Source organism: Acinonyx jubatus, chromosome C2, assembly GCF_027475565.1.
Source record: "Acinonyx jubatus isolate Ajub_Pintada_27869175 chromosome C2, VMU_Ajub_asm_v1.0, whole genome shotgun sequence".
Taxonomy (NCBI): Eukaryota; Metazoa; Chordata; class Mammalia; order Carnivora; family Felidae; genus Acinonyx; species Acinonyx jubatus.
The window spans coordinates 96,645,772-96,663,631 of record NC_069384.1 but is presented as its reverse complement, the minus strand read 5'-3'; the positions used below and the strand labels follow the sequence as shown (position 1 = coordinate 96,663,631).

Below are 17,860 nucleotides of genomic sequence, written 5' to 3'. Positions count from 1 at the left end.
TGATCAGAGAAAATTTCATAGCACTAAATACCTACACCAGTAAAAAATAAAAATTAATTACATTCCCAACTGAAAGGGCTAGGGAAATAACAACAAAGTAAAACAAACCCGGGGGTGGTGGTGGGGGTGGGGGGGAATAAATACACGAGCAGAAATTAAAAATTTTTTTAAATCAAAATTAAAGAGGTAGTGCACAGAAAATTAATGCATAGAGTTCTGGAAAAATAAAAACAACATAGACAAAATATTTCCTAGTTTAATAAAGAAAATAAAGGAGAGAAAGTGCAAATATACAGAATAAGAAATAACAACAAATAGCTATTGATACAGAGAAAAAAAATTAAACATAAAAGATGTCACTTACTTCAAATGAAATACATCTGAAAACCTAGAGAATACTTTCTTAGAAAAATATGGTTTAACAAACGGACTCCTGTAAAGAAAGCTTACAAAAACAATTTGCATATGAGAAATAAAATTGCCAAAGAATTACTCCACAAAAAAAGCACCAAGCCCAGATAGTTTCATGAAGGAATTGTTAAATTTGTCTACATAATAATAACAAAAAAAAGTATGATAAAAAAATGCATGAGCAAATTCAAAATCACAAAGATATAAAAATGGTGCTTAAACATGAAAGATATTTAAGTTCACTCATAGTGAGAGAAATGCAAATTAAAGCTACAATGAGATACCATTTTTCACCCATCAGATTGGCAAAAATGCAAAAGCTTGACAATATATTGTTAGTGAAGTTTTGGGGGAACAAAGTCTCAAACATTCCTGGTAGAATGTGAATTACCACAACCTTTATGAAAAGAATTTGGCAATACGTAATAAAAGTACATATGCGTATGTCCTTTGACTCAGTAATCCCACTTTTTGGAATCTACCCTGAAGGTATATTTCAAACAAAACAGAAATATGTAAGATCATTCACTGTAACATTATCTGTAATTTTGCAAAATATTGACAACTCCCTGAATGCCCAAGCATTGCAGATTGATTGGATAAAACTATGTACCTCTCACACAATGGAATGCAAGGCCACAACAAAGAGAAAGATAGAGATAAAGAGAGAGACAGAGAAAGAGAAAGATAATCTTTATGAATTTACATAGAGAGACTTCAGGCCATGCTAAGTGAAAAAGCAAAGTCTGTAAGAGCATATATGTGAAATAACTAATAAGCAAATGAAAAGATGCTCAACTTTGTCATTAGCGAAATGCAAATTTAAACATGAAATAACACTTTGTATCTACAAGAACATCTGTGATAAAAATTAGTCATTAACAAATGTTGGTAAGGATGTGGAGAAACAGGAACCCTCATACATTGCTGGTGGGAATGTAAAACACTATAGCCACTTAGAAAACAGTATGATGGTTTCTTAAAAAGTTAAATATAAATTAAATCGCACACCCAACAATTCCAGTCTCAGGTATTTACCCCAAAGAAATGAAAACCAAAGACAAACAGACTTGCACATGAACGATCTTGGCAGCACTTGTGCATCAGGGCCAAAAAGGAAGCAACTCAAATGTCCACTGACTATTAAAAGAATAAACAAAATATGAGTCCATAGGATGGAATGCTATTTAGCATTAAGAATACTGATAGAAATGCTGACATATGCAATGACATGGTTGAACGTAAAAATATTATACTAACTAAAAGAAAGCCGGACTCAAAAGAGAATAGTGTAGGATTCTATTTATATGAAATGTAAGTCTAGACAAAGAAAGTAGCTAGTGGTAGCCTGGAACAGGAGAGAAGGCAGGGTGTGGTGGGAACACAGAGTAACTGTAACCAGGCATGATAAGGTTTACTGGACTGATGAAAATGTCCCTAAAACTGAAGTTTGGTCAGGTTGCACAACTCTTTAAAATGAGTTAATTTTGTGACATTATACCTCAACAAAGTTATTCTTTCAAGATATGTATGTGAATTTTATAATACGTACAGTATGCATCAATACAGTTTTTGTTTTGTTTTTTAAAGAGCAAGTAAACTGGGGCGCCTGGGTGGCTCAGTTGGTTGAGCAGCCGACTTCGGCTAAGATCATGATCTCACAGCTCGTGAGTTTGAGCCCCGCGTCGGGCTCTGTGCTGACAGCTCGGAGCTTGGAGCCTGCTTCAGATTCTGTGTCTGCCTCACTCTGCCCCTAACCCACTCGCATTCTGTCTCTGTCTCTCTCAAAAATAAACAGTAAACAAAAAAAAATTTAAAGAGCAAGTAAACAGAGTTGTCAGCCCTCCCAGTTTTAGCACTGCAAGTCCTGTGTGCCAGGAAAGTTCATCATGGGCCAAAGGGCTTGTCTCTCTATATGCAGGCTACCTTTAATGTAAGAAAAAAGGTGGGGGGGGGGGGGGAGGTAAGAAAACATACTTACTTTTCTTCATAAAAAGAATCATGGGACACAGTGAAGTTGGATACCTATGAAGGGGCTGGAGAATGGGGCAGAAGGGGTATGAGACCGTAATACTTCTCAGTATACCTTTGGTATAGTTCTAACTTTTAGAAGCATGCTAATATCCCATATATTTTAAAAACTAATCAACAAGGATATGAAGTACGTGTGCGTGTGTTTGGGGGAACCTTAAACCTGGAAAAAAACTGAAACAAATGAATCCGATTTATTTCAAATAAATAACATAATCACAGTGAAAGAGGGGAAAAAGAATGAATCCAAGTAACTTTTGAACACAGAATGTAATTATATACCCTTATTATCGGGCAGAGTACAAGTGGGGAGAGAACTGTAAACAAGCTTTTAAGTGTTTTTTACAGTGACACGGGCAAAACAATTCTCAGCACTATTTTAGATGTACTACAGGACTGACTGAGTGAATAAATGAACTTTTTGGAGTGCCCCAATTCGGAAGAAAGAGAGACAGAGAAATATGGAATGGAGAAAGCAAGAAAGAACCCTGAGGATGGCCTGGAACTGCAATTATCAGTGTGAAGTCATGGTTTCTGAAATCAAACACGATGCGTATAGAAGTACCTGTGAAATGTACATGGTGCATTCATATTACGTTTACGTATGTACAGGCACATTTCCTAAATCTGTCTGAACAGGCCTAGAAAGAGATGACACCTAGCAACCAGACCTACGTGTCTAATATCACTCCCCAGGAGTTTCTTGAAGAAACCGCTAATTCTAGATCCTAGAACATCTTTTATTTAGGAAAATGTGCTAAAAAAAAAAAAAAAAAAAAAAAATTAAAACGGATGCCACAAGGGCATAGGAGCCAGACTGAAGGATCTCCCATTGAGCAAATTTAAGACAATTTAAGCACCAAAGTAAGTAATGAATTATAAGCCACTGAAAAAATAGACAACCAGGAGTCCAAAACAATAGTAAATATAAAAGTGCACATAGATAAGCATAGATGAATGACTGGATGGGGACAGAGGAGGGCTCCTGCTTACAGTAGAGGACAGGATGCTGGAGTTGGAAAAATCACCAAAGGCTGCTAAATCCTGGTGGAATATGGTGATGTTAACACAGACTTAAAAAAGAGTCTTCCTCAGATTGTTTAGTAGACACCAGGTAAAAAATAGTAACTATATATTGGAGAAACTGAAAAACACCTTGACCAGGTGACCAAAACTGACATCACCAATAGCAGATAGACACTGTGACTCTAGATGTGATACTCTGATGACGCAGTTTCAACGATGGAGTATTCTGAGAATGAATAACCTGAATCTAATGAGGAAACTCCAAATGAGGAACATTCTACAAAGGGTGGGGGGTGGGGGGTCAAAAGACTGCATTCTTCAAAAACATGTCCTATCAATGCCGTAAAGACAAAGGCAGACATGGAAATGATCTAGAGTAAAGGGGAGTTGAGGGCAAATGAACAACCAAATGATTAAAAAATGGTAAGCTCTAAACAATAGGTGTATCTGGATAAAAGATGTATTGATGTTCTTCGTACCATTCTAAGTCTTGCCAATTTTTGGTAAATTTTAAATCATTTCCATATAGAAAAATAATGTTAAAAAAACAATTAGGAGGAATTGTGATACTGGGTTGTGAACTTCATGTTTGGCTAATAAAGTTATTTAAACTGCAATCACTTAAAAAAAAACAAAAACAAAACCCTAACATCTATTATATTTAAAAAAGTGTGAAGAGGGAACATTTTAAACATCCAAAACATAGGAATAATACGAGGGGGGGGGGGGGGAGAGAGAGAGAGAGAGAGAGAGAGAGAGAATGGGCCTCTAAAATGCAGAAATTTAGATTTAAAACTTCTCAAAACTTCTCACACTGTCCTGATTTTTCCCATTTCCCTGTGGACGAGGAGTGTTTTGTCAGGTGGTGTTAGGGAATTAGTATTCTAAGCCAGATGGATTTTCAGCAATGAATGAAGTACAGATCAGTGGAAGGATCATGGAGGCAAACACTGAATTCAAATCCCTGCACCAGCAGTTACTAGCTTTGTAATTTTAAGTGCCGGTAGCCAGTTTCTTTAACTGCAAGGCAGACAGCTAAATCATGGGACTGTTAAGAGAATTAAATTCAATGAATGTATTTAGAATACTTGGCAAAGTATTCTTGGCAAAGAGAAGGGTGCTCAACAAATGTTTTCTCCTCCTCCTTTTTTTCCTGTTCTCTGGAGATGAATCTGACTAGGACCATATTGACCCTTTCCTCACTGACCCAAACGCGGCCCCATTAGGATCATGTAGGAAACTGCATTATCCTGAGAACAAACCCCCCTTCTGAGTAAACTTTGTGGTAAACTTCATGTAAATGGAAACCAGGGATACTGGACAGTGAAATGGAAAGACAGATGGCTTATAAAAACAGATGATTTGGGGAATGGCTGGTAACTGGTGAGTTCCGTTAAAGAGGTCAGGACAACTGGAGGGAATATAGTATTAGTTTATGTTATAAAAGTCTGCTGCTCAGAAAAAGATAAAACAGTATATTTTTTCTTCATATATTCACAAGTCTATTTTGCAAACAACCATCTGTCTACTTCCAAGAGTGAATAATTTATATCAAAAATAAATAGTATTAAAATCACCAATTCCACTTGTTTTACTATGAACTTTTGAAAAAAAAAAAAAAATTCAGTAAAATGTCCATAAATGATAAGATTTCATCCAATTGTCTATTTTTTTTTGCTTCTTTCCATATATTTCCTGTTCATATCTAATAGGATGATATCCTCTTATGTTGCCCAAGATAGTAATTCTTTATATTTTTAGAAAAGAAAAAAGTTAAAAAAAAACCTAAATTGCATTATAGCAAAGAAATTTGTATTGCCAAACAGAAATTTAGCTTAACATTTAAAATCTTTATAAAAGATAAACAAATCCTGAGTTTCCCTTTATTTTATCATAATTGAAAAATGAAATCACTTAATATGATCACCTGATACATAATTTCCGTAAAACTTCTCTATGATGAAACAAAGCTCTATATATTTAAAGAGTGTGTATAACATTTATAACTCATGACAATTCCAAACCAACTAGCACTGGTATAGCTCCAAATTACTATTAGTTGTGGCTATTTTTGGAAAAAAAAGGTACAAAGCTTATTAGGTAGGGCCCAGCATACCAGAAAAACTTAACTTTACATTGTCACAGAGTTCAAGAAGTGACATTACAGTGTGAAGACACTATAAACTGCCATTTCTTTCTCATAAGTTTCTTAAAACAGGTTGCAAAAATATTCAGTACCTCATATATAATAACTAACAAAAATATTTCCATTGGCTACTGTTTGCCCAGAGTGACTAAGGACCAAAAAATAGAATTCTTGTTGCTTTATTATCTGATAAACTGCTAGTAAGCTCCCGTTAGAAGTTCTTTAGACATTACACCAAGTTGTCTTGGTCTTCTGATCATATATATATATATTCATATATATATATATATACACATATATATATATGTATTTTTTCAAGTAAAGAAATGTTTAACAGATGTAAACTATTTATTGAATATTTGCCACCAAATATTGTTAAATACATTATCTTGCAGCATATCGCTTTCAAGTTAAAATGTCAAACAAACACCAATATTTACAATTCTTTTAAGGAATGTTATATAATGACACATTAAGGCGTAAATTCTTTTGGCTTATAATTCTTAAAAGAATGATAATAGCAAAAGTGATGCAAAATCTTCAGTGTGAGATTATGATTAAGCTACATTTTACAAAAATATGGTGTAAGATGGCAATAATCCCATTCAACATCCTGGATTAAATCCCTTCAGGAGGGACTGATAATTTATACAGTCAAACTTTAAAATTTACAGATAAAGGCAGTTCAATACTGCCACTGAGAAGTACATCTCTTAACATATACAACTTTCAGGCCACAGTTTTGAAGGTCTGAAGTATCAAGTTGGTTTGATGAATTAGTCGGTTGGCACTTATGAACACATTTATTGCCCTGTTTAAAAAAAAAAAAAAAAAGCATTAATTTTACCAAAAAAAAAAAATCATCCTTTAAAAATATTTATACTTGACACCATCTGCTAACAGTAGCACTGAAATCAATTTAGGGGGGAAAAAAAGAAAGGCAAGTTAGTACTGAGGATCTTATCCTTCATACCAGTTGGTACTGAATGCTCCTGCATCATTTGAAACTATCCTAGGAATTACTGCCCCCTAGTGGTTCTGGCTGGCAATAAGGTGTTGGGCTGCTAATGATAGGTGGAGCCTCAAAACCCAGATCTCATGGCTGGGTTGAACAAACTGGCCAAACAGGATTCAATGTAGTTTCCAGCTCCGATTTCACGTAAGTTACCAAAATAGAATCTTCTCCTCAAAATCTCTGTATCAATGGACATGATACTTAAGAACAAAAGTTAATTACTCGAAATCTGAATTATCCCAATCTCTCTTACCTTCTTTCAAAACCAAAAAACAAAACAAAAAACCAGGAGAATTCTAAACTACTTTTGGAATAAATCTACTTTTAAAATAATCATGTGGCTTCAATATTGAAAGCTGATGATATATAAATATATGTTCTTAGAAATTACTTTGTGCTGCACACATTTCTTCTATCAGCCCATCTTTGGGACAAAGAACTGATGCCCTAGTCCCATAGTGTGGTCTTATCAGTTTCTAAGTATCATAGCTAAAACTTGTATCTTTATCCTAGACATTTCTCAAAAAAGATGGACCAGAAAGAATTAGTGGAATTAATGCAAATACATCCCTCTATTGAAAGATGGCTCAAAGATCAGGTTCTGGTAACAGTTTCCAGTTTTGAGAAAGCAGGTACAAAACTCGTGGCACGTTATTCATACGCAAATAATTATAATTTAAAGAAGCTACTGAATGGAGAAAAAGTAGTAGCAGGGAGCCTGAATAATCCATATGCAGAGTACGTAACTTCAGATTAATGAAAATTAGGCTCTAAAGGAATTTCAACCTTTCAATGTGCTTATTTCATGATAGTTCTTAATTAGAATCAGAAATAATGATCCCATCAAGTAAATTATTCTTTTAATGTGTTTTGGTTATTTGGGCTTAGCAGTGGAGACCAAGGAAAAACAGATGTAAGGTTATTTTCAGAACACACCTGCAAGCTTATTAAGCTAAGTCGTCAAGGAACATTTCCCCTAGACTATCTGAACAGTAGTAGGGAATAACACAAAACCATTAATAAAATGTAGCTCAGTATCTTTAATTTATAATATAAATGTAAATATTTCAACTTACTTGAACTGTTAAAAAATAACTGAAAATTAACAGACCATTCTAATGTATTTTATTTTTTTACAAATTATTATAATACTGTAATGGTTTGACATGGATTTAAGGATCTTTAAATTTCAAATGGTAGGATAAAATGTTAGAGGCCCCTGCCAGTTATAAATGCAATAATCACTATTTAGATGATTTTTCTGACTTTAAAAACAACGCCCAATTTACCTTTTTAGTATACTACTCGTAGAAGGACCCTGAAAGCTTCCCTCCTTCCACAAGTTAGTCACAACCTTTGCAGCACTTTTAAATCACCTGGAATTTTTTTTTTTTTTTAAGTTTAATTATTTTGAGAGCAAGAGAGAATGGGGTAGGGGTACAGAGAGAGAGGGAGAAAGAGAGAATCCCAAGTAGGCTCCATGCTGTCAGCACAGAGTCCGACACGGGGCTCGATCTCACAAACTGTGAGATCGCGACCTGAGCTGAAATACAGGCGGAATGCCTGACTGAGCCACGCAGGCACCCCCTGGAATACTTTTTAAAAAGACTTAAACCCTAATTCCAAGCTAACTGAATCAGAACCTCCGAAATTGAGACCACAGCACTGGAATTTTTAAAAACTGAACCCAAGTGATTCTAATATGCAAAGTACATTAAGAACCACTGCTTTAACTTTAGTTCTCAACAGACCTGGCAGCATCAGTATCATCTGGAAACTTCTTAGAAATGCAGATTCTTGGGTGCACTCTAGACCTACAGAATGGACAATTTGTTCTTTAATAAGCCCTCCCGGTGATTCTGAGGCTACTAAAATTTAAGAACCACAGCCTCAGGGGCTGGTAAAGTAGGGTAGTAAGCCAATCTCACTCCCCATGTTTCTGTATGGCTTGCAAGCTAAGAATGCTTTTGTATTTTTAAATGGTTAAAAAAGAAGAAGAAAAATATTATGTAACAGGTACAAATTATACATAATTCAAATCTCAGTGTCTGTAAATAAAGTGTTGTTAGGACATGGCCATAATGCCACTTGCTCCCATACTATGACTGCTTTTGTACCACAACAGTGGAGGTAAAGTACATAGTTCTGACAAGCCCAAGTCAAAATACTTGCCATGTGGCCTATTTCAGAAAAAGTCGGTCACCTTCTGCTCTCAACTAGTTATGGCTGGATTATCAACCACACGCTATTTTTATAAACAGTCTATCTTTGTTACTAGTTAACTCGAGTATTAACAATATAGTAAAAGGGCGTAATTTACATGGTTTTAGTATTATATAAAACTACATAATTTAACTTTAAAAGACAAGGATGATAAATGACACTACTTACTTGCCATCTTTAAAATAGGTTTTCAAAGTATCACTGAAACTTTTGGAGTATTTTACAAATTCTTTCTTTTGGTGTTCAAGTGCCTATAGACATTAAACATGGTAAGAAAAAAATATTAAATAAGAAAAGAGAAATAACACAAAAGCCAAAATCAAAGACGGGAAGATTACACAGAATACAGAATGGACCTTATATTACGTATTAGAATTTTCAGAAGTATTTACTTAAATATATGTAACAGCATATTTTAATTCAATAACAAAACCAGTGGTTAACGATACAAAACTATTTCCCATAATCAAACCATCTTAGTATTTAATTCAATAAAGCAACTAAGTGTAAAGCAACGTCTAAGGTGGTAGCTTATAAAGCTTCTACTAAACTTACCCTGCGGTTCTGGTATTGGTACTTCTTGAAGACATTATTCACTGTATCAAGAAGTTCTTTTATTGCACTAGCTATATCCCTGTTGGGTAAGGAAAAAAGAATCGCCTTTAAATCAGTTACATTTGGAAGAGGTTTGTCTGTGTGCATGTTTATTGTATATAATATATATAAATATACGCACATATTTTAAGGATTACTAATCACGCAGTTAATGACCACACTAATCCCCGCATCATGTGCAAACATCTGACTAGTAGTTTGAGTGGAGCTTTTAGCCCGTACCCTTCTGTGACCCTGACCTCTCTTGCACTGCTGACAGTTTGGTCTAGGTTTATTCTGCAACTTCAACCTTCCCAAATCAGTAACATTTCATTCAGCATTACTTACTCAAATTTTTAAGAATTATCTCTGCTTCTCATTTTTTCCAGTTATGATTTTTCCTTTCTCTGGCTAACGTAGCTAAATTCAAGCTACTATCTTCTTCACTTTTGCTATCTCATGAACAATTATATAAAATTTTTACGCTACATGCAACTCCCTCCTATATTTACCAGCACTTCAAGTTACATATACCTCATACTCTGAATGTTTAAAATGAAATATTTCCTTCTCAGACTCTCTCTTTTTTAATTTTTTTTAATGTTTATTTATTTTGAAGAGACAGAGACAGAGTGTGAGCAGGGGAGGGGTAGAGAGAGGGGGAGACACAGAATCCGAAGCAGGCTCCAGGCTCTGAGCTGTCAGCACAGCTGAGAGGGCTCGAACTCACGAACTGTGAGATCATGACCTGAGCAGAAGTCGCACGCTTAACCGACTGAGCCACCCAGGTGCCCCATACATCTCTTAAGATATATTTACCTTCTAACAACTGCCTATCCTCCTCTTCCAAACCTTTGTTGTAATTATTTCCCTTGGAAAATACATTTAAATTTCTGAGAAAGGCAGTATCAGAATATTTTTTCTACTTTAACCCTTTTCAGCTATCATCCCTGGACTATATATGCATCAACACCTTCCTCTCCTTTTAAGGAGATAAAGAAATCAGTAATTCTCATGAGTTGAATGTTATTCTTATCCATAAACCACTTTTTTTCTAAACTCTGGTCTTTTATATCTATGCCCTTTTCAATTTTCATCTTCTAACTTCATAGCAATATTTTTGGTCAAACTGAACTTAAACTTCTGCTATGCAAATGTAAGTGTGAAGATATGAATTAGTAAGACATGAATCTAGACCATCCCAAAGATAATCTTTTATTACTTTTTAATCACAACTGTCAGATTTCAGGTATTTCATACCTAAAACATTTCAGCTTTACTAAAGAAAAAAACCAAAAAAGCTCTGTGTCCAGATTTCTGTATGTGTTTCATAGATTTCCCATAAATAAGCAAGTGGGAAGACTAAGAATTACAAGTATGCAGGATTTGGGTATAAAGGAAGTATTTTAGCCTATTCTGAAATAGTAAAATATTTTAATAAATATTTACTTATTACCTCCTGTATGTCAAACATTGATATCAGGCTGATACATTAGAATATGAAATATGCAAGCAGGACAATGAATTTTACATAGAAATGGTATCTATCCACTCATTTTCTCCTCCTCTTTGCCTCTAGTTTAGGAACAGCAGTTTTAACTCATACAACAGTTCCTTTCATCTATGGTTTCAAGTAAGTTGACTCCTTCTGTATTGCTATGATGTGCATAAATTCATTACTGCTTAATAAAGTGATGTCATGTGACTATCACATGAGAAAAATTATGATTTCAGAAAATAAATATTTGGAATGTACTTCAAATCCATAATGAGCCCATTTAAAACAGAACATAATGGAGCAAATTAGAGTGATCAAACAGGTGTTTATACAGAAGAACTTTGTAAATACTTTAATATTCTACTTTAAAGAAGGGATTAGGGGTGCCTGGGTGGCTCAGTCGGTTAAGTGACTTCGGCTCAGGTCATGATCTCAAGGTTTGCGAGTTCAAGCCCCGTGTTGGACTCTGTGCTGAGCATGAAGCCTGCCTGGGATTTTCTCTCTCCTTCTCTCTCTGCCCCTCCCCTGTCATGTGATTTCTCTCTCTCTCTCAAAATAAATAAAAATTTTTAAAAATAAAAATAAAAAAGGACAATAAGAATGTGCTTTCTGGGCTAATCAACAAGATGAATATATGCTCCATATATAATGACAATGGCTGGATTCTATAGGTCAAAAGAGCAGTGAGTTCTCACCCACTCACCTCTTAGATAAAGCAAGGGTTTACTGAATAGTAGTGCCCCAGGCTTACTAATGAATATTGGGAAGCTATCTATATTTTAAAAGAAAACTTAAAAAATAAGCCCCCAGGTGATTTTGCTGATGAACCAAATTTGGAATCCAGTGTTTGGGAACCTAGAGCCTAGAACTAGGCCATAGAGTTTCATAAAGAATTCTATGGAATGATCAAGGCTGTTTATCCCTAGGCCTGCCCTCCTCTACAAACAACCTGTGGTTGGGGCACCTGGATGGCTCAGTCAGTTAAGCATCTGACTTCGGCTCAAGTCATGGTCTCACGGTTCGTGGGTTCAACCTCTGTGAGCCCAGAGCCTGCTTTGGATTCTGTGTCTCCCTCTCTCTCTCTCTTCCTCCTCCACTCACACTGTCTCATTCTCAAAAATAATAAACATTAAAAAAATTTAAAAACAATCTGGGCAATTTATGTCAAATATTACATCATCTGTATGTACACAGAAGAGTTTTTTCAGTTAAGGCACTAAGGTTTGCACCAGGGAAGCTAAACTGTATTAGTAGTTAAGGGTCCATTTCCAACAAGAGAAAATAATCAGCCCTAAAAAATACTTCAGACAATGTAACAGATCAAGAAATGGAGAAAACCTGAGGATAAAATAACTCCAGTGTAATTACAAACAGTCTGGAGTTAAGTGATTCTGTGAAAAGGGACATATAATACAGTTATAATAGGAAGGAATTTTAGGAATTTGTAGCTTTTAGTAGGGCAATTTTGGGGAAACATACACTTGAAAGAGAGGACAACAAGCATCAGACGAAATGTAAACATACACCTTATCCAAAACTTGCATGGAATAGTAGAGCTTTTAATCATGTCACCCAAATTTATATAACATATGTTTATGTGAACACTTTAAAGGAAGGAAATTCCTATGCTGTATGTTTAGACTGGACAACTCTGGAAAAGCTATTCTGAAGCCATCTGGAAAACCAAACTCGTGAATTTTAGCATATAATTATGCAAATGAAGATTATAAAGAGTGAATAGATCAACGCATGGCTTTCTGCTTTATTAAGGTACAAGTCTCTACTAGTCATTCATTAGAATGTATCAGACTTTAAAAAACCCCTATTAATTAATTTTATTAAATATTTGTATAAGCTTAACTGTAGTCAAACAGAAACATTCATTAATCAAAAGAACTTTTAACGTATTTGTTTGCCGGATCATTTTCCTAATCATCTCCATAGAGAAAAGGGGGAAAAAAGCCCTATAATACAATGCAACATGTGTTGTAAGCATATGCGCAGTTCTGTGTGAAGCACTTTGTGTATGTCATTTCTTTCAACTCTTGCAACTGTCACCCTCATCTTCAGACAGAAGCTAGAAAGACAGAAGCTAATAAGCAATTTAACTGAGGCCACACTGCTAAATACTGGAATAGAAATTCAAACCCAGGTCTGCTAACATACACAAAAATACCTGGATATTTGTTAGTGGACAGGAGTCTTTTTTCTACTTTAATATAACCCATGAAATCACATGTAGTACTTGGTAAAGCATTTGATACAGATTTATTGAAAAATATTGCTAAAATAAATGAAGATAAAACTACCTTAAATATACAAAAGTAAAATATTTTAAAGAAAAAAACAGTAACTACATAATATGTTGTACCTGAAGGATAAGCCTTAATTTTGGTGTGATTTTATCCACTAATTTGTTAAACAATTAACCATGGGGACGATATGTACCAAAATGTATTAATCTATATCAGTGATACAAATAATTACACCTTACCTATCTATATTAATTCATACATGGTTGAATTTTAGTCTCAGAAATAATACATATTATCAACACAAACTTTCCATGGCCAATTATACCTCCTCAAACGGTTAAGAAATAAATGTGAATTGCCAATATTCTTAATTCAGTCATGCTGGGCACACTCCAGAAAACAGAACTGAAATATTAATACTGCCCGATAAATGAAAGACAAGCCCCTGATTCGGCCTCTGTCAAGGATTATGGACAAGACTCTTAGGCTCCTGACCTCGATTTCCTTACAATTAAAATGTGGTTGTTTATAAAGTGTTTTTCAAACCTCTCTCTCCACAGCCACAGTGGGTTTAGCAGGGATGCTTTGGGGACTCCACAGAGGGGAAAGATGGTGTCAAAGTAGCAGGATGAAGGTTCTGGGCCTATCATATCTACCCCAGTTTCAACCACAACACTGTTCTCTCTCTTACCTACCGGAATTCTATATTAAGATGTCCTTTATCACACCTCTTCCAAATGGTAGAAACTTTTTTTTTCAATCACCAGATTAGATCAGCATTATGCATCTCGGATTGGGAAGCAGCAGAGAAGACCATGGAGCGAGTTTGTCTGGGTTCAAAGCCAGATCTACCAACTTACCAGCTCTGTGACCTTGGAAAAATTACTTAATTTCTTCACTTGTTATGGCAGTGTTATAATAAGTTAATACACACAAAGCACTTAAGAAAGCACTGAATACATTATTCTAAGTGACTGCTATTACTATGAAGATGACATTGATTCTATAAACTTCTCCTTCAATGACCTGAGGCAAAATCTGCCGAAAATATTATTTTTAAAATGTCATATTTTCATAGAAACGTAGCAGAGATTATAAGCAAATATATGATCAAAACACATTAAAATCTTATTAAATTTTTTTGAAAATGCCAAAATAAGTTGTTTAAACAACTGTGCTTCAGATCACTGGCAATTTACCCTTTTATGAGATAAAACATGTTTACTTTTTATTAGACTAAAAATAAAATTTCATGCACAGTTGACTGTCTTCCTTTTTTACATATTAAAAATAGTTAAAGGAAGTTGAGGCTTTCCTATAAGGGTAAAATATCTACCTTGGTATTTGCTCCTGTGACATGAAATTTGGCTACCCAATGAAAAATCTTTCTCACACTTTCAGGTTCTCAATTAGAAGACCTACAAGAGGGGCACCTGGGTGGCTCAGTCCACTGAGCATCTGACTTAGGCTCAGGTCATGATCTCACAGTTGGTGGGTTTAAGCCCTGTGTGAAGCTCTATGCTGACAGCTCAGAGCTTGGAGCCTGCTTCCAGATTCTGTCTCCCTCTCTCTCTGCCCCTCCCCATTTGTGTTCTAGATTGCAGTCTCTCAAAAATAAAAAAACGTTTAAAAAAAAGGGGGAGGGGGAAAGAAGACCTAAAAGAGGAGGGGTGCTCCTTGATAGCTGGGTTGGGTGCCCAACATGAACCATTATTTTCTAAAATGGGATATTCCTCGCCCCATACCACTCAATAGGTGCCCAAACCAGCTAAAATAGCATTTTGTAATGTGAATTACAAAGAATACTATTTCTAAGAGATGAATGTTATTATTTACTTCCAGTGAACCTCTTTATATTCTTCAACGATACGATGTATGTGAACAGACACCTTTCCAAAGAAGATACCCAGATGGCCGACACATGAAAAAATGCTCAACATCACTCATCATCAGGGAATTACAAATCAAAACCACAATGAGATACCACCTCACACCTGTCAGAATGGCTAACATTAACAACTGAGGCAACAACAGATGTTAGCAAGGATGCGGAGAAAGAGGATCTCTTTGCATTGTTGGTGGGAATGCAAGCTGGTGCAGCCACTCTGGAAAACAGTATGGAGGTTCCTCAAAAAACTAAACATAGAACTACCCTATGACCCAGCAATTGCACTACTAGGCATTTATCCAAGGGATACAGGTGTGCTGTTTCAAAGGGGCACATCATGCACCCCCATATTTAGAGCAGCACTATCAACAATAGCCAAAGTATGGAAAGAGCCCAAATGTCCATCAATGGATGAATGGATGAAGAAGATGTGGTGTGTATGTGTGTGTGTGTGTGTGTGTGTGTGTGTGTGTATGTATATGTGTGTGTGTGTGTGTGTGTATATGTATATATATATTGGAGTATTACTCGGCAATCAAAAAGAATGAAATCTTGCCACTTGCAACTATGTGGATGGAACTGGAGGGTACTATGCTAAGTGAAATTGGTCAGTCAGATAAAGACAAAAATCATATGACTTCACTCATATGAGGACTTTAAGAGACAAAACAGATGAACATAAGAGAAGGGAAGCAAAAAGAATATAAAAACAGGGAGGGGGACAAAACATAAGAGACTCTTAAATATGGAGAACAAACAGAGTTACTGGAGGGGTTGTAGGAGCGGGGATGGGCTAAGTGGGTAAGGGGCATTAAGGAATCCACTACTGAAATCACTGTTGCACTACATGCTAACTTGGGTGTAAATTAAAAAAAATAAATTAAATAAAGATAGGATGTATGATGATGCAGCCTCTTCCAGAAAAACAAAAAAACAAAAAACAAAAACCTGAAAATCTTTCCTTGTCAGCATTTTCTACTTGTGGTTTCACTAAAAGGTTGCACTAATAATGCCATTCTAGTTATTCCCAATTTTCTTCATTTTATATCCAGTCAGGCTGAAGAAAATTATGAGACTCTTTACTCATCCGGAAATCATGTTTGGAGTTTCCCCCTCATTCTCCCACCCTTTCACCCCTGAGGAGAGTGCCCCTGGTTTGAGAACCACTACTCAAGGATGATCCTTCTTGCTGCTGCTCACCAGTCAGCCTCCTGGCCCCACGCATATTCTCAGTCTAATTTAACCTGTATCCCAAAGGTAAGGATTTGGAGGTTTACGATTTGGCAAATATTAAAAAATGCTATTCAAGCCTAAGAGTACATTACTTACCTTAATGACTTATGCCATTTCTGAAACAAAAATAATACTGGTATCCTCTGTTACCGATACTATAATTTATGCAACTTCTCTATTCACTTTAATCTGACATTTACATTTTTCAATTATTTTTTATAGTTCAAACTGTATTCCAGTTTATGTACATTTCATTCACTTTTTATATTAACATTCTAAAAAACATTACATTCTAATGCCAAATACCACAGCTTAAAAGTTAATAATCAAAAATACAGCATTTAAAAATTTCAAGTTTGATTTCAAATTAGCATTTCAATTTAGTATTAATATCATACCAAAATAAAACACCTAGAATTAGTGGTTCTTTTGAAGTATTTTCAAGAAAAGAAGAACCAAAGCCAAAAGTTGCTTACTTGATTGTCTGCAGAAACCTCACTCGGTCATTGATCTCATCTGGGATCTTACTGAGAATTTGTTTAAGTGCTCGTGCCTTTTCGTTTAGGTCCTGGAATTCTGGCTCTGGTCGTTCAATCATATACTCTGACAAAATACATAATAAAAAGCATCATGCAATTCCCTGCCAAATTCAAGTACAAGAATTCCCAGTATTGGTTAAAGAGGTGTGGCAGAGTGGGGAGAGAAAGGCCAGATGATTAGGAAAGACAAGGCTGCAAAAGCAAAATTCATTAAAATTCAACTTAGTTCGGAAATAGTATTAGGGCCTTCACTCTACAAGTGAAGTATCAGAAGATGAAAGACCAAACATTTTCCATTTTGGGATAAACGGAAATCCTGTGAATCTTAAATAACTAAACAAACGTCTCAGTCAAGTTTATCAGGCCCCTGAAGCTATACTTGACACAGAAACCTTAAACCTTATGACATTCATAACAAATATAATGGCAACAGATATCTGTCAATGGGGTAGATGAGTTTAATAAAAACCTTTATATTTAATATATCAAAACCCAAACAACCTACTAATATCTTCAGCACATTCTTGAAATCTCACTTAAAACACAAACATAATTTACATTGATTTTTTTCCCCACTATCATCACAATAATAATAATAGTAAGGAAGGGAAGGAGAAGGGAAGGGGCGGGAGGCCCTTTTGTCAAATAAAGATCTGGAGGAAATGCTTTTCAACAAATGTAGGAAAAGTAAACAAGACTCTCTGACTACCTTCTACATCATCAGCTGCCATTCGAAGAAGGGACTCTGTGAAGTTAACTTCTACACTTTTTTTCTCTAAAATTTTCATAATGATGTCTTGCGTGAGTCCTGGATTTTCTTTTTCAGCCTATAAAGAAGAGAAAGCTAGTTTTAAAATACAGAAGCTCAGTCAGCATTTTAAAGCCAAAACTTAATCGTTTAGAACCTGCTGAGAATTTCTTTCAGTGATCAACTTATGAGGGCAGAAACCTTTGTAAAGTAGGTGTCCTGATGGCATTCACTTATGTTTCCTCAGAGCTTA

At 35.4% G+C, this 17,860-nt stretch overlaps 1 protein-coding gene across 1 annotated transcript in view; it reads right to left on the bottom strand.

Moving 5' to 3' along the window:
* Positions 1-238: 238 nt before the first annotated feature.
* PDCD10 (programmed cell death 10) overlaps positions 239-17,860 on the bottom strand; it is a 51,890-nt gene continuing 34,268 nt past the window's right edge. Inside the window, exons 4-8 of the mRNA XM_015088531.3 lie at positions 17,569-17,686; positions 16,797-16,923; positions 9,408-9,486; positions 9,021-9,103; positions 239-6,425 (exon numbers count right to left, since the gene is read on the bottom strand). Of these exons, the coding sequence (XP_014944017.1) occupies positions 6,344-6,425; positions 9,021-9,103; positions 9,408-9,486; positions 16,797-16,923; positions 17,569-17,686 (489 nt within the window). The 3' untranslated portion in view covers positions 239-6,343. The remainder of the gene's footprint in view (positions 6,426-9,020; positions 9,104-9,407; positions 9,487-16,796; positions 16,924-17,568; positions 17,687-17,860) is intronic.